Source organism: Coenobita brevimanus, chromosome 43 (assembly GCF_032717465.1).
Source record: "Coenobita brevimanus isolate Jiangsu-jjx chromosome 43, ASM3271746v2, whole genome shotgun sequence".
Taxonomy (NCBI): Eukaryota; Metazoa; Arthropoda; class Malacostraca; order Decapoda; family Coenobitidae; genus Coenobita; species Coenobita brevimanus.
This window is the reverse complement of record NC_136996.1, coordinates 25,971,042-25,989,413: the sequence shown is the minus strand read 5'-3', so window position 1 is coordinate 25,989,413 and position 18,372 is coordinate 25,971,042. Positions and strand designations below refer to the sequence as shown.

The 18,372-nt window shown below is 42.0% G+C and overlaps 1 protein-coding gene across 1 annotated transcript in view; it reads right to left on the bottom strand.

The window, feature by feature from the left end:
- The window catches only part of LOC145397751 (uncharacterized), a 119,732-nt gene that overhangs the window by 23,382 nt on the left and 77,978 nt on the right, over positions 1-18,372 (bottom strand). Inside the window, exons 9-10 of the mRNA XM_080270773.1 lie at positions 17,566-17,720; positions 2,960-3,155 (exon numbers count right to left, since the gene is read on the bottom strand). Of these exons, the coding sequence (XP_080126899.1) occupies positions 2,960-3,155; positions 17,566-17,720 (351 nt within the window). The remainder of the gene's footprint in view (positions 1-2,959; positions 3,156-17,565; positions 17,721-18,372) is intronic.

The window sequence follows — 18,372 nt, the reverse complement described above, 5'->3', positions numbered from 1 at the left end:
TAATATACTGTATATATATATATATATATATATGGATGGGGTGATGAGAGAAGTAAAACCATGAATAATGGAGAGAGGGATGGCATTGGCATTGAATGGTGATGGATGGAATATCTCAAATTTGTTGTATGCTGATGATGCAGTGTTACTTGCAAATACTGGACAAGAACTTGGTAGACTAGTTCAGAGTCTTGCTGATGTCTGTGAGCATCATGCCTTGAGAGTAAATGCAGAAAAGAGTAAAGTGATCGTTACTGTGAGAGAAGGTGACTACCAGTGTGCTGTTACAATGGATGGAGAGAGAGTGGAATTGGTGAGAGAGTTCAAATACCTGGGTACAGTGAAAGAAAGAAGAGGAAAATGTGCAAAAGAAGTGGAAAGTGGAGTGACACAAGGAAAGAAAGTAGCTGGTGCTATGAAGGCCTTGATAAGAAACCGGTTTGAGTGCTGCAGCTGCACGAGACTTACATGAAGAAGTGTTGGTGCCAACTTTGACATATGGGTGTGAGACTATGGATTGGCAAGAAAATTAAAAGTCAAGAGTGACGGCAGTGGAGAAGGGACTGCTGAAGAATGAATGTAGAGTACAGAAAGAGGATAAGATACGAAATAACGTGATTCATGAAAGACGTGGAGTGTAGACACCAGAATTGTAGAAAGTGTACAGAGATGGCATGGTCATGTGGAGAGGATGGATAACAACAGTGGTGAAAAAGGTATATCTGAGTGAGTTTTAAGGAGGGAGGAGGCGAGGTAGGCCAAGGACAGGGTGGAGGGATATGGTGGATGAGTGTGTGAAGAAGAGAGGTATGGAAGTCTGTAAGGCTAGGACACTGACAAAAGATCGAGCTGGCTGGATGAATGTTGTGAGAAGTGCATGATCAGGGATTTGGCACCCCTTTTCAATGTGACAGCGTTCGGACTGACTCTACTGGATTCATTTATGTGAAGCTATAGAGTGTAGTGAAAGTTTGTTTGCGTATCAGATAGAGCCAGGATTCCAAGGGCTTGAATGACGAGTGAATGGAAGCATGGTCCATTGGACTGGGCAAACTTAGGCTGTCTGGACGCTGCTATTCCTCACCCTGCCCTAGGGCGGGAAAGGAGGTCTGGATGATGATGATAATGATGTTTGTTTTATTCAAGATGAATCCAAATGACAGCTAGTGTTAGGACCGATATACTCGTACATCTCATAATGGGTCTTACTGCACAATGAAATATGAACTCTTGAGAAAGGCAGGTTGGTTCTCAGGCACGATCAAACTTCTGAAACGTACAGTATTTTAGCAAAGTGTGAGCAATGTTAGTCACTACAGATGCAAAATTAGACAATAACAAAAATTAATTTCTAATTTTTTTCTCAGAAAATAGCAATTTTCTTGTAGAAAGGTGTATTTTTGACCATCATCACAGTATGAAATGGAAAACTTCATGGTCATTTATATTAGAAAAGTAACAACAGAGTTATAATTAGCACCTTCATTTTTTAGGGACTTAGGCTGTGTCCAGAGGAATGACCGAGAAATGCTAGGCTGCAGCTAAAGGGATAAAGAAAGAACCCATGACTGAGTGCCAGCAGAACTTGTTCCTTCCAAATAAAAATGAACAAAAATAAACCCAAATACAAGATACATCCATTTCAAAATGGCTGGGCACATTTTGTTTAAAAGACTGGAGGTCATAGGAAGTGGGAATCACAGACTGAGGAAGGCAGTTCCATACTTGACTAGCTGCATATACAAAATACTGGTTAGTTCTTGCATTATCAAGTTGGGCAGATATAGGATGAGACTGTGTGTCTTTATAGCTGCCGTATGCCTGGCATTATGAATATTTACACTGGTAAACTAATTAGCTACCAAACAACTACAGTACATATACCACTCAGCTTGGTCAGATGTACATGTATCATGTACCACATTATATTAGTGTTGCTTGGAAATAGTGAACAAGAGCTTGGTAGACTGGTGCATAGTTCTGTAGATGTCTGTCAGCATTGTGCCTTGAGTAGATGCAACATGACAGTTTGCAGCTGATGAAAGTCACTCTCACTGTGATATTACAGTAAATGGAGAGAAACATGAATTGGTAAATGTTTAAGTACTTGGGTGAAATGATAGAGAGGGGAAATGTGTAAAAGAAATGGTAGGTAAAATGGCAGAGTGAAGGAAAGTGACTGGTGCTGTGAAGGCCTTGATAAGATGCAGATGTCTGTGTGTGGCAGTTGCAAGGGACTTGCACGAAGTTTTAGTGTCTACTCTAATATACGAGTGTGAGGCTATGGTGTAATATGATCGAGAAAGTCAAACACAAGCGATGTGGAGATGGGGCTGTTGAGGCATGTGTGTGTGGAGTACAAACAGTGGATAGAATAAGGAACAAATGTGATTCATGACATATATAGAGTAAGGAGGTCTGTGGTCACCAGAGTCAAAGGGAGTGTGCTTAGACAGTATGGGCATGTGAAGAGATTGGTTGTGCATGGAGTGGTGAAACGGGTATACCTGAGTGAGTTCGCAGGTGGGAAGCAGTGTGGTAGGCCAAGAAAAAGGTGAATAGATACAGTTAATGAGTGTGGGAAAAGGGGTGGTATGGAAGATGATAACCCTAGGTAACTGACATGGGATTGAGCTGGCTGGTTGAATTTTGTGTGGAGGAGTGTATGATCAGGATTTGGCACCCCCTTTTAACCTGACAGTCACTGGACTGACTCTGTTAGATACATGAATGTGAAGCTAAGCGTGGAATAAGTTGAAGTCTTTCAGGTGGCGCTAGGATTCTGGGGAATTGAACAATGAGCGAATGAAAGTGTGGCCCATTCTCTCTTTCTATCATTTTTTTCTGGTTCTTTGAATCCTACCTCACCCCACCCTAAGGTGGGAAAGTAGGTCCGGGTAAGATGATGATGAAAATTAATTAAATGAAGACTACAACTCATCCTTCAAGACAAAATTACCTTGAAGAGTATATTCTCACGCCTGCTGAGAAGGTCATGAAGGTATGCAATACTGGCTGGGTCAGCTGGAAGGTTAGTGTTGGTGGGGACTGGTTTAAAGGCAGCCAGCCGCTCTTTGGCTACCTTCTGCATCAGCACACAGTTGTCACCCTCAGCAGTCATGGCAGCATGGGCCAGTCCGTGAAACACACCAAACCTGCAATGGAAGACAGTTCTTGAGGTCTCAGTTAATTAGGATATCTTTCTGAACCTGTAAGAAATAACAAAATATGAAAATTCTGAACATAAACATTATATTGAAAATAATTAAAAATCTATCAATCACAGACTTCTTCCAGACTTTACCTAAAATTCACTGATGATCTAATTATAAAAGGTCTATGATAAATTCCACATATTTGAGTGGGTCAGTCTACATTGCTTTAAAAAAAAAAAGCCCACAAATTCTCATTATAAAAAGTGTAATCCAAAAGATCAAGGTCCAATAAAGTTTTCAATCCTGGTTATACTGATTTCTAGCATCCTCTCAAGATAGCCCCACATCTATACATCAGATCTCTCCATGCATCTTCTTTGGTATAACCCTTTATGTTTTATCATTTACATGCATGGCAGTTTATATATATATATATATATATATATATATATATATATATATATATATATTTTGTGGTAGGTGGGGGCACTCACCATCCACTCACTCAAGGTAGTGCTGCTGTCCGGTGTCTGCCCTTTCCTCTCCTCCATCCTTCTTTCCTTCTATCCTCTTCTGTTTTTCTTTCCTTCATTCTTTCCATGTCCTTCTGCCTACGGGTGGCATTACATTCCCTCTTGCCTTTCTTTCCTTCATTCTTTCCTCTTCCTAGTGCCTGTGGGTGACTCTACACTGAGTGACAAGCCAAATGGTTTCCTGTACACCAGGAAACCATTTACTATGCTGGGTGGTAACCATATAACCAAATTTTGGCACCTGGTGGTTTAGAGGGTAATTATTGCACTCCAATCGGATTGAGCCGGTGAAGGATTATATCCAAGGGGTGGTTGGGGATAACTGCTCATGCAATGCCACTCAGGGATGAGTGAGGCTGGTCACTCTCATCTTAAATGTCGGGACCAACTGCCTAGCCTTGGGCTCCTACGCTCCTCATCGGGCAATTTAGGATTGGATGATGGATGGATATATATATATATATATATATATATATATATATATATATATATAGGGTGCAGGTGTGGTTGTGCAAAAGTGCAGGTGTGGAAGAGGCCAACGTGCGGGTGAGGAAATGCAGGTGTGGGCCTCCCATTTGGTGTGTGGTTGCTCAGCACTAACTGATGTATGTACAGTACCCTTCCTAATTCTGGCAGTGTTTTCTGCTCATTCTACCATATTTAGACATCAAAATGCATGTAGGAATATCCAAAATAATTTTAAAAACCAAGAAAACCATGAAAAAAAAAAAAAATCACCCTACCTATGTGGTAAAGACTACATATTATATAGATAGATAGATAAATAGATAGATAGAAGCAGGGAGTCAGATGATGAGAGGTGTTGTGTCTGCGAGAATCGAGCAATGCTAAACATGCTTACACTGAGGAAAGCTGACGACAGCGGCCACTAAGGAGATGATGCAATTAGCTGTCAGCAGTCCTCTCGTGAACAAAGACCTAGTCCATCCACGAGGAACACATGTAACACACCCCTGCTACACCCGGGACTTATACTCGTCCGTGTGAGAGACTTGTTAATATTTCCAAGACAAATGTGACAACATGACCACAAAGACCTAGTCCATCCACGAGGAACACACGTGACACACCCCTGCTACACCAGAATTTAGGAAAGAGAGCTCAGACGAAGATTAGCCACAGAAGAGGCAACAGAGGAGTAGACAGGCCTCAGAGGAGACAGGTCACAGGGAGAAGGGCTTGGCAATTTGAGAGAGAGACAGATAGCGAGACAGGGAGGTAGCTACCCGGGACTTATACTCGTCCGTGTGAGAGACTTGTTAATATTTCCAAGACAAATGTCACAACATGACACCTATACACTACTGTACAGTATTACGTACAGTAACCCTCCTAATTTTGGCACTTTTTTCTGATCATTCTGCAATATGTAGACATCAAAACACACACAGGAATATCCAAAATAATTTGAAACACCAAGAAAACCATGAAAAAAAAAGAAAAGAAAAGCAAAAAATGCCATACCTATGCACTACTACATGTACAGTACCCCTTCTAATTTCTGCATTCTTTTCAGGTCAGTCTGCCATATTTAGACATCAAAACACACATAGGAATAACCATATTAATACTCAACACCAAGAAAACAATGCATAAGCAAGAAAAATCCACAAAATACCTGAAGACGATTGTAAAATCAGTTATCTTTGTGATGAGCGGTAGCTGCTCGTGGGGCGCGCGCACACACGCACGCACACACACGCACGCACACACACACACGCATGCACACGCACACACACACACACACACACACACACACACACACACACACACACACACTCACAAACAGGGCCAAATATGCCATCAGAAATTGGTTATATTGGTATAAATGGTATACAGTACCATTGTCTTTGCTGGTGTTTATGCTATAAGCTAATAAAAAGACAGAAAACTGATGAGTAAAATAACAAAACTGCGGTGAGAATAAATGGTGTTTAACAGTAAAACTTACCATCATATAACTTCCCACCATCCTAGTGCAAAACTTTGCAAGCACCTTGCAAGAATTAACCACTTGTCTTGATGTAGAATTTCATTAGCTTTCTTGTGGATTCCAGGTAATTTTGACATGACCCATGGTATTTGAATAAATCGCCAAAAACTTTAAAAATCACGGGTCAGTGCTTTCAGTGCGAAGGAGGGGAGGGACTAAGGCAGTGAGGGGGGGGGAGCTGGAAGGCCTGGCTAGCAATGAGGGGATCATGGGAGGGTATGGAGGAGGGACGGCAGGGGGGGGAAAACAAGACTGTGGGCAGGATTTTCACCCTTCTGTCATGAGGCGGACCGGCACTTTCACCTGACTTGTGGCCTGTGGTCTGTCTTACACGCACGTTGGACGTTGGGAAACACAATTCCTGGTGACTGGGCAACTTTGGATATTTGGTGTAGAGGCGGACATGCCCTTTCATCTGACCTGTGGCTTGAGGTCTCTGTTAGATGCGTGGTGGCGGTTGGGAAAGGCTAATCCCTGTGGCCACATGACTTTGGACATTCGGTGGGGATGCGAATGGTTGTTTTGCCACCGCTTGTGGGTTACAGTCAGTATTACTCAGGTGCTGGAGGTTCGTAGGGAGTGATCGGACCAGCGCGCGACTTTGACCATTCAGTACAGAGGTGGATGGACATTTTAGACCAGGGTGTGGGTTACGACCTATTTCCTGTGCACCGCTAGAGGCCAGCGGCCATGATACGGAATGTTTGTACATGTTGGCTGGCCGGTCAAAGTTCTCAGGGTCTTTTACATCCGGATAAGACCAAGTAAATTAAGATAACGGTTTAACCCATACCACGCTATACCGGTCGCGTTACCCTGATTCTCGTGCCCTACCCCCTTCTGATGCCCTGCCCACTTCCAGCTCTACTCGTTGCTGATTGGCTGAGATAATTCTTCTTCTTACTGACAGAATAATGAGCCTTACCACGAAATATTATTGTATTATTTACTTCTACTTTGTATTCATTTCTGAATGACAAAGGAAGCACTAAAATTTGCTAACTGAATCAAAATCACTTTGAAAAGAACCAACCTGCCTCCTCCTGCGACTGCAGCTGAGTTTTGCCGCCGAGAAAGTTCAGAGCTTGCCAATAACACATCGCAGCTGTGCCGATATTACTGTTAAACATATTAAGTCACCTATTTGTCATGGCTGGTGAGTTACCACGGTATCATAACCATATTGTAATTTTCCCAATTTATTTCCTTAATATCAGAGGTTTGAATATAGAAGTTGGAAAACGAAATGTCACTGGCTTTGCTTCGAATGAGAAATCTCATTCTATTTATGTGAAGTCAGTAAAATCTTATAAAGGGAAAAGGGTTTTGTGTGTGTGTGTGGATACCATATTTAAGGAAAAATGTCAAAACACTAAGCTCTTTGTAGAATGTGTACCTTTTTATTTTCATAGAGGGAACTTTCGTTACTTTACAAACTTTTCAGGCCGATGACATTCCTTGGTACTTTTTTCCAACATCCTTTACTACAAAACATTTCCTAGTTAAATGGAAAAGGTATCATTGCAGTTAAGGGTTAAGTAAAAGTTTTGTTGCTTCGATTCGCGAGAGCGCCTGACATGTTTACCCAACATTGGCACAGCAAAGACTGGCTCAGAACTCCTACTCGGGCCGACGGGTGAGTAGGCGTGGCCAAGGGGGCGGGGAACAAGAGAAGCTGGCCAACGCAACCGGTATAGTAACATACATCTATGTCCTGTTCAAAAACGTCAGTGACGTAGATCTACGGCCTGCAGCACTGAGAAGTCATTGCAAGCAACTGAAGTAAAATGGAAGGTAATATCACATCTCGCTAACGCCAGACATTTCTCCGCTATGCTTACAACACTGATTTAGGAGCACGGGAGGCGAGTGAGTCTTCACAGGCTCACAGCTGCTCTGCTCTGTCTGTAACCTTCAAGATTTAAGAGGTCGAATGGCACCAACCTGACTTGATTCAACCTGGCTTTGGTGATTACTTTTATTGGTGCCAGGAATCTTATATTGTTGTATTAAGCCCATTTACCCACAGAAAAAGTCCAAAATCGGTTCAGAAGCTCACAGACACTCTGCTCTCTCAGTAACCTTGAAGATTTCAGAGGTAGTGTGGCACCAACCTGACTCATTTCAGCCAACTATCTGGCTTTAGTGGTTACTTTTATTAGTGCCAGGGATCTTATATTGATGCATTAAACCCATTTAGAAAAAAAAAAAAAAAAAAAAAAAAAAAAAAAATGGCCAGCGTAGAGGGGTATCAGCCTTTTTTATTTTTTCCCAGTGCAGTACAGGTTAATAGAGCCAAGGTCCAGTAACCACATTATGAAGAGGTCCAGATACTGCATGTCCAGATAAACAAGGGATTGCTTTATTCCATACATGGTCCATTATAAGAGGCAGCTAAATGGGGTAAAAATATGGAGCTGGAAACCCTTTCTCGTACAATATAGTGTACGGATATGGCAATCACAGTGTCCACCAACCTTTTGCTCCCATGGCACAGGACAGAGGGAAAGGAAGGCGAGACTGTAGCAAGGGGTTCCTTTCTCTTATGAAAAATTCAGGGGTCATGTTTTGGATATTCCCATTCCATACAATGACCCAACTTGAAATGAGTCTACTGTATTAAACTTTTGTAGATTATCCCCGTGGAAGTTACTGTGTTATGATGGTTCATTTAAAATGCTGTAAACAATGTACCTATCATGATGTACTAGACATGATTCTTTCTGAATATAGTTAATCAATCAATCAACAATGAGGATCATTAACAAATGAAATAACTGACAAGGAGAAGCTTGCAAAAGCATACATACAAGGTGACAGCACCCCTTATTTTAGACAATGTCACATAATGCCAAGAAGAAGCATTGGTATGCGACTGATCACTCTCACCTCGAATGTCCAAAGAGAGGTTTCCTACTCCCATGTCCCTATGCTCCAGATAGGGAAACAATGGACTGAATAAGGGCTGAATGGTTTCTGAATGGCTAAATCCATCCCGAGCATACAAAGCCACTTCTATTGTGGAAGCTGTATTTATAACATGAGGGATAAAAAAGCAATTTGGGAATCTGAAGGTAAGAGAATGAATAATTTTACTAGACACTCTGGTGATAATTAGGGAACTCCTACTTCCCAGTTTCCCTTCTCAGTTTCAATCTCCTCATTCCATGTAACAGGGAAATCTGAACAGGATGATAGAGATACTGAGGTTATGATGATGAGTATCAGCTTTCATTTCTAGTTATTATGCTTCATGCCATGTAGATGCTACTGCTACCTCATCTCTCTGTCTGGTAACTTCCTCATAGCTCGGAGTTAACTTTATCATAAGCATAAACACTTTTTATTTATGTAATTTCTGAGATACACATTATCATCTTTGAACTATGGCAAAAGAATGCAGAAACAGAGTTACTTCTTGGCTTATGCATGCAGAATTGTCATTTGTCTAATTATCTATTGCCAGACACCTTAATCCCGTAAGGGATGGACACAAACAAATCGTCTCCATGTCGCTCTGTCCTCCACCATTTCACTGTCCTGCTCCCAGATCACACCCCTTCCTCTCATGTACCTCTCCACTCCATCCTTCCATCTCATCCTTGGCCCTCCCCTCCCTCTCCCCCCCTCCACATCACTCACATACACTCTCCTCATTAACATTTTCTATCACATCCACATCCACACCACAACACTCCTTCACTTCCTCATTTATCAGTCTGTCTCTTAATGTAACTCCACATGCTCCTCTCAAAAAAATCATTTCCACTACTTACACTCGTGACTTGTGTCCTTCCAAGGTAAAAGCTTCAGTATCATACGTTTGAGTTGGTATCACAATACAGTAATCCCTCATTTATCCAGACGTGCAGTATCTTGACTTGTTCATTATCCAGATACTGGACCTTGTCTCTATTAAACTATTATCCAAATTTTCTTGCTAATATCCGGACATAAAAGTCCCGGAGAACTTCGGCCGGCCAGCCAACATGTTCAAAACATTCGGTATCATGGCCACTGGACTTGAGATGTGAGCGGGAAATACGCCATGACCCACAACCAGACCTAAAATGTCCATCCGCCCCTGTACTGAATGGTCAAAGTCATGCACTGGTCCAATCACTCCTAACAAACCTCCCGCACCCGAGTAATACGACTGTAACCCACAAGCAGTGTCAAAATGTCCGTATGCATCCCCTCCGAATGTCCAATGTTGCACGGCCACTGGGTTAAGTCTTTCCCAACTGCCCACACACTGATCACAGACCACAAGCCATGGGCCATAAGTAAATGTATAGGAAAAGCACCCATCCGCCTCATGCAAGAAAGGTGAAAATCCTGCCCACAGCCTCGTTTCTTCCCCCCGTCCCATCCCTCCTCTATACCCTCTCAGCTCCACCCTCACTCCCTCAGTCCCTCCCCTCCTTTGAGCTGATAGCACTGATTCGTGAGTTTTTAAATCCCTTTGTAATTTATTCAAATACTATTGGTCATAGAGAAATTCCAAAGTGACCACCAGAAAGTTCATGAAATTCTGCATCTAGACATATGCTTAACTCCTGGAAGGTGCAGGCAAAATTTTGCCCTTGGATGGTGGGATGTTACATGAAGGTATGTTGTACTCTTGAACACTACCTATTCTCACTGCATTTCTGTACTTTTAGTCATCAATTTTCTGTGTTGTCATTAGCTTATAGTATAAACACTAACGATGATGAGGGTATACAATTTATACCAATTCAACCAATTTCTGGTGGCATATTTGGCCGTGGAATTTTTTTGTGTCCGGGAGCAGTTACCACTGGTGTCAGATAGCTGATTTTCCAATTGTCCTGAGATTTTTTGTGGATTCCTGTTGTTTATGCACTGTTTCCTTGGTGTTTGGCAATAATGTGGGTTATTCTACTGTGTTTTGATGTCTAAATATGGCAGATTGACCTAAAAAAATTAGAAGGGGTACTGTACAGACAGTAGTGTTTAGGTAGGGTGTTGTTTTGTTTTCAATTAAAAAAAAACAAATGTTTTTCTTGATGCTGAGAATTATTTTGGATATTCCCATGTGTGTTTTGATGTCTAAATATGGCAGACTGACCTGAAAACAGTGCCAAAATCAGGAGGGGTATTGTAAATACTGTTAAGAAGCGAGATTTGCCAGTTAGGTGATCGAGAAGCTTCTCGATGCTTCCCACATGGTAGTTCCGGTACTGGTACAAGTCAGAGTTGCCAGTTTGCCTGCTGTTTGTGAGCGTAGTTATTCTGTAAGTTGTACATTAATTTTTGTGCTCACTTTCTTTATAATGTTTTATTTACTGGTATGTGATTGTTTGTTAAATTATGTAACTGAAATTAAGTTTGTATGGTAAATAATTTATAGTGTTATGCAATGTAAGAAAACTCTGGCATGTTGTGATATCTCCGTGTTGGCAACTGTTGTTCTTGTAGAATGTACACGTTTCTTGAATAATGCAAGCTTATATGCTTATATAAGGATGGAAAAGAGACTAGTTCAGAGTCAGTTGGTTTTCAGTTCAATTTGAGTGTAGTGCAGTGTCAGTGCAGTGAAGTTTGTATATTTTCAATACTTGTGTAATAACAGTGAAGTGTTGTCAGGCATTAAGTGTAATAACAGTGTAGTGTTGTCAAGCATTAAGTGTAATAACAGTGAAGTGTTGTCAAGTGTAAAGCGTAATTGCAGTCAGTAAATTTTGTAAAGCTCCAGTGCTTGTAAGAAGAGTGAAGTGAAGTTGGAAAGCATTAAGTGTAATTATCTGGAAAACAGACAGTGAGAAGCCAGTGTTTATTTTTGCCTCAGCTGATCTTGTGTGCTGTACACTGAAAGGCTGACCATAGGAAGAACAACTCACTCAGCAACATCCTTCCTGTACTGAACTACTGCAGTTGCAGCATGTGGCAGTGTGGGACGGGGATGTAATAATACAGTAGTGAATAAGTACAGTGTTTTTTAGTTTTCAATATTTTTTCCATGGTTTTCTTGATTTAGCATTACTTTGGATATTCCTATGAGTATTTTGATGCCTAAATATGGCAGAATGCCCTGAAAACAGAGCCAAAATTAGGAGGGGTACTGTATATACAGTAGTGTATACAGTAGATAGTTTTTTTTTTTTTTTTCTCCATGGTTTTCTTGGGGTTCAGCATTACTTTGGATATTCCTCTGTGTGGTTTGATGTCTAGATATGGCAGACTGGGCCAAAATTAGGAGGGGTACTGTACGTACAGCAGTGTATAGGTAGGGTATTTTTTGGTTTTCAATGTTTTTTTGCACAGTTTCATGGTGTTTAGCATTACTTTGGATATTCCTATGTGTGTTTTGATGTCTAAAAATACCTGAATGACTGGAAAACAATGCCAAAGTAAGCAGAGGTACAGGACAAATAGGTTAGGTGTAGGTTGGAGGTTGGGTATATGTAGGGTCTGGGTATAGTAGGGGGGATATTGTTCATAATCTGGACACTGCCACTACCCAGACATGCCTTTGGCTCTATTACATCGGATAATTGAGGAACTACTGTACCGTCATCCAGCGATTCCCCCCCCCCCATGCTCACTTCCCTGTTTCTTGTCACTGCTTTCAAGGAACCAGCAACCTTTCTTCCTTCTTGTGCCTTTCAAGCACTTTGCCCTCCAAACTTCCATCCTTGCTCATCACCTACCCAAGTAATTAAATGCACTCACATTTTCCATTTCCTCCTCATCCAACCTCACTGTACATTCACTGACTTCATTTCCCTGGAAGACCATAACTTTCCTCTTCCCTACATTCACCTTTGGATTCAGTTTCCTACACACTCTCCCAAACTCATTCATCAAGCCTTGCAGTTCTCCTTCGTCTTCACTTAACAATACGGTATCATCTGCAAACATCAGTACAGGGAGTTTCCAAACACTGCCCGCTCTCATTAGGGCCGCTCCAACATCCACTGACCTACATTGTACCTCTTCTATAAGCCCATCCATATACAGATTGAACAACCATGGAGACATGACACATCCCTGTTTCAATCCACCATTCAAACAAAAAAATTCACTCAGTTCACTATCCACACGCCCTGCAGCCTTAGCACCCTCATACATACTCTTCATGGCATTCAGCAACTTCCCATTTACTTCATATAATCTTAATACTTTCCACATTCATTGTCTATCCACTCTGTCACATGCTTTCTCCAAATCCATGAAGGCCACATACAACTTCTTTCCCTTTTCTAGAAACTCTGCCACTAAAGACCTAAGAATGAATATATAATCTACATCTCTTCCATTTCTAAAACCTCCCTGTTCTTCTCCAACTAATTCAGCTGTTATCTTCCTAACTCTGTCAATAAGTATCCTAACATATACTTTTCCTATTACACTAGGAAGACAAAATGCCCCTATGATTACCACACACTTCTTTTTCACCTTTCAGTAAGTATCCTACCATATACTTTTCTTAATACACTAGGACGACAAAATGCCCCTGTGATTACCACACACTTTTTTCTCCCCTTTTCCTTTATAATAATAATTTGGTTTTACACCAGGTATCCCCGAAGGGCTAAGGCGTTGCCTCTGGGTAGAGGACTTTTGGACTGGAGCATGTAGCATTTTATGACCGGATGCCCTTCCTGATGTCTACCAATGACCCTTGGGTGGATTCGATCCTCCGACCCTTCGGCCAGAGTGAAGCGCTCTAACCCACTGAGCCATGGCTGCTACCCTTTTCCTTTGTACAGGGGAATAATTATACCTGACATCCAATCCTCTGGGACTCTACTTTCCTCCCAGGTCAATCTGCACATCTTCCATATCCATTCTACTACTATCTCTCTCCCATGCTTCAGCATTTCACCACACACTCCATCAATTTCTGGGGCTTTCCCCATTTCGACATTCTTCCTTTATTCCACTACCTCCATCACTTCCATCCAACTACTTTCTTCCTCCCTTCTCACAACCCTCCTTCTCCCAGCCATTCCCCAGCCACTTATACACACATTACTTTCATTCACTATGTTTAACTGTTCCTTAAAGTGTTCTCTCCATCTGCTCACATTTTCTCCTTTCTGCACTAGCAATCTACCATTTTTATCTTTCACTCCCTGACTAACTTCTTTATCACCCTGTCAAACTCTCTTTACCTCTTTCTAAAATATTTTCTTACATTCCCTCCACTTTGGACTCAAATTCCTTCAATATTCGTCATCCACTCTCCTTTCTTTTACAGCTCTCTCTTCCGTCTCTCAACTTCCTCCATGCCTCTGCTTCCCATCCACACACTATATGCTTTCTTCTTTTGTTGGGTGTGAAAGGATTGAACTTGCTGGTGAGTCTCTTGAGTGTGTGGAAGAGTTTTGTTACCTGGGAGACATGTTATGTGCTGGAGGTGGCACTGGTGAGGAACAGTTAGAAGAAGTTCAGGGAGCTGTTGCCTCTCCCGACATTGAGAGGGCTCTCCCTGCATGCTAAGGGATCTTTGTATGCAGCATGTATTAGGAGTGTAATGCTGTATGGTAGTGAGACTTGGGCAGTAAAGGAAGAGGATATTCGCAGGCTCAAATGTACAGAAATGACAATGATTAGATGGATGTGCAGTGCATCCCTGAGTGCAAGGCCTAGGGGGGTTAGGTGTATGATGGAAGAGTTGAGAGGTAGGATGGGACTGGAGTGTACTGGTGTTGTGATGAGGAGACGTAGATTGAGGTGGTTTGGGTATGTGGAGAGGATGGAGGATGATAATTGGATGCAGAAAGTGAGAAGCGTTGGTATTAGGGGTTGGGTTGCGAGGGGTAGACCGAAAAAAAAACCTGGGACGAGGTCATTCTGTGGGACCTCACGGTTAAGGGACTGAACAGGGAGGCTGCCAGAGATCGCGCAGCATGGAAAGTCGTCATTAGGTGACCAAGGCTAATGCATGCAAGCATGTTGGAGCCTTCAAAAATGAACAAATAAATGCCACAGCTTGTTTCACCTGTTCATTCCACCATACTGTTCCTTGCACCCCCCTTTTGTCTTCTCTTCACCTCACACACCTCACATGCTGCACAGATTTCTTCTGTGAATATCTTGCACACACCTTCCATCTCCTCCATCTGCTCCAAATCACATTTACCCAATTGTTCCTCCACTTCTCCCTTATAGTCTGCCTTTTTTTTTTCATCCTCTTGCGATACTCTCCTTGTATGGACTGCTTCCTCCTGTCTTTCCCTTCTTCTATTCCTCCACTGCCTTTGAACCCTGTCTTTCACCACCACCAAGTGGTGGTCAGAAAGTCCACTCCCCTAACTTCTGCATGCTCTTGCACTTATTACACACCTTCTCATTCTCTCATCCACGCACACGTAATCAATCATTGCCTTCCGTTCGTTCAGTTCACCACCCGTCCTTCTCATCATCTGCCGTATATACCAGTGGATTATTCTGTGCCTAAAGAGGGTATTGGTATCACCAACCCTCTCCCCACACAAATGTCCACCAAATCACTGCCATTCACATCCACTTCTGCAGGCACATCCCACTCAACAACTACTCCATCCACCTTCACAATCCCTATTTTCCCATTCATATCTCCCATCAAAAGCCCTCTCTCATTCCTTTCAAATTTTTCCATGCACACTTCCACAATTGTCTAGAACTCTTCCTTCTCTCTATTTGCATGATCTACCACTGACGCGCGCGCGCACGCACACACACACACACACACACACACACACACACACACACACACACACACACACACACACACACACACACACACACAAAATCGCCCATTTGTCACTCTAATCATTTTTACCAATAAAGCCTTGTAAATGGTGCAGCCAGAAATGTCTCAACAGGATACTCAATATCTTCAATTTACATTAATACACAAGTGTATAATATATATATCATGACGTACTGCTGCCTACATCTTTCTTCGCCTTTATCATTCTTTTCATATGTCCCCCATTTTTCCTGTCAATTTTATTACTCTTCTTTCCACTTCAGGTAACCCTACATTGAGTGACCAGCCTACTGGGTTCCTGTAACCCATGAAACCATTTATAATGCTAGGTGGTAACTATACACCGTAATCACATAATGAGGCAATATGGAGTCTGCTGTGGTGACCCTGTGAACTGGGTGGAGAGAAGCAAATACGGCTTCCATACAGGAATCAAAGTTCCACACTCTTCCCCACGTTTTGTGATGATGAGGTGTTGTCTGCCTCACGGGAATATTGGTTCACTGCATGGGAAGCCCAGCAGGGGTGCTTATTTGCCTGTGGTTGATGGGTCTGCTAGGCCAGACAGACTAGGCTGTTCAACAACAACAATAACTGTTGTAGGTGTGAGTGCCCACCATCCATTCACTCAATGTAGTGTTACCTTGAAGTGGTTACTGTGAATAATAAGCCAAATGGTTTCCAGTAACCCATGGAAACATTTACAAAATGACCCTGGTGGTTTTGTGAGTTAAAGCACTCCAGCTGCATGGAACCTGCAAGAGTTTACATCTTAGAGGCAGTTAAAATTTACTGTTCACATAATGCCACTCAGGGATGAACGAGGCTGGCCATCCATGCCTTAAATGTCAGGACCAATTAGCCTAGCCTATGGTTTCTAAGCCCTTCATTCATTTTAATTTTCGTTTCTACAGGCTCCAGGCCTTGGACATCTAATGGCAACTCTCCATGCTGTTCGATCTCTAGCAGCTTCCCTATTCAGTCCCTTATCCCTAAGGTCATGCTCAGTGACTTCATCCCAGGTCTTTTTCAGTCTACCTCTTGTAATTCTACCCCCAACATTAACACTTCTCACTTTTTGCACCCGACTGTCATCCTCCATCCTCTCCACAAGCCCAAACCGCCTCAATCTACCCCTCCTCATCACAACACCGATACACTCCAGTTCCATCCAACCTCTTAACTTTTCTATCGTAAACCTAGCCCCCCCAGGCCTCACATTCAAGGAAGCACTGCACATCCACCTAATCACTGCCATTTCTATATGTTTGTTGGAGAGAAAAAAAAAGGGAGGGGGGGGGGACATATGCCCTTGATGGGAGTGGGGCGGGAGGACATAGATTCAAAGACATGGGTTGTTGAAAGGTATATCTAACCGCTCCAGTTCCTGATCTAACCCTGACCCGGTGAACATCATCAACTCTCTTTAATACCTACGACATTATTTTGGGAACGAGGTGTATTGCCCTGTGTGTGAAGTGGGCATGTAAGTGTTTATTCATTGTTACTGTAGGAGTATTTGGAGGTGGGAGGTTGTTACTGAGGGTCTGAAAATGACTGTGTGGGGATGATATTATATGCCTAGTTATATTACATGGTTGTGTCATATTATGATGGGGGTGCTGTGTGTAAGCACGAGCTGACATATAAATGGCAACAGCATTCATTGTGAAAAACCACTGACCTCCTGGGTAAATATTCCTTGGAAGTGTGTTTACATGTACTATAACTTACCACAAACCAGACTGCTTTTCACTTGTTGCATATGATGAAAAGGCTTATGTGATGACAAGGCAAACATAAATTCTTGCTACCCAAAAACATGACTATTAACCTGATATGAAAATGGTATATATAATCACAAGTTAACACATACCTGTAGTAATATCATGATCAAGTCTACCAACATTTCCCTGCCAGCTGTGGCAATGGAAGTTGTTACATGAAATATTTTTATGTAACATCAATATGAAACACACAACAAAAATAGTATTTGAAGGGAGGATACTCTCTGATAAATGGGAAGGAAAGAGATTTTGGGGATGCTGGATACAAAGCATACAGAGTACAACTGGCAAACTTCTCTTGATATTACAGTGCTTTACATACTCAGGCTCATCTGAAACAATCTTTCCTGACCTGTTGCACGAGAGATATCCCTGGCCGCCACAGCGCTCCCTGCACACAGACACCACATTCTCCAGGTTCCAGGCAGCCAGTGGTTTGATCACACAGCACATGGTCACCACCTCAGGATGCTCTGACCCATCCTTGGCTTGAAAGGCCCAACGTTGCTGCCACCAGAACATACCAATTACTGTCAGTTACCATAATTCTTGCCACAGAAGTATACTGCACACTGGCATACAATACACCCCCATAAATTGCTAAGGAATATTTGGGGGGATTTTTTACTAATTATTCATATTCAACATCCACCAATAAGTTGTCAGGGAAAATTCTGCATACATTATTTAAAGTGGAAATACTGTACATGAATATACAAATCTTTCACCGCTGCCTTGCATTTGCTGGCAAGCAATCAGATTATTATTTTTTTTTAAGTCTACCGATGCATTAAGCATTGTGCAATCGTTCCATGCTCCATATGTGTGCATATCTAACCTGCCGAATGCTTAGTTTACTGTTTGTTTGTGAAGCATTTATGATAATGCAAACTCAGGAAAGTCGTCATTACTGAAATCTTAATTAATAATAATTAGTATGGCAATGGAGTGATTTTCTTCTAACTGTTAGTGACCTTGGTACAGTAGAGTTGCAATTTAAGACAAAGGGAAGCAACTATCTTACAATAACATGAGCATTTAATTTCTCCCTTAATTATTCAATAATTTGATAATATCACTGAAATGCTTGGGAGAAACTGAGAGAGAAGTGGGTATTGTATTTCCAGATGACTGTGTTTGTTTACAACTCATTCGTTGT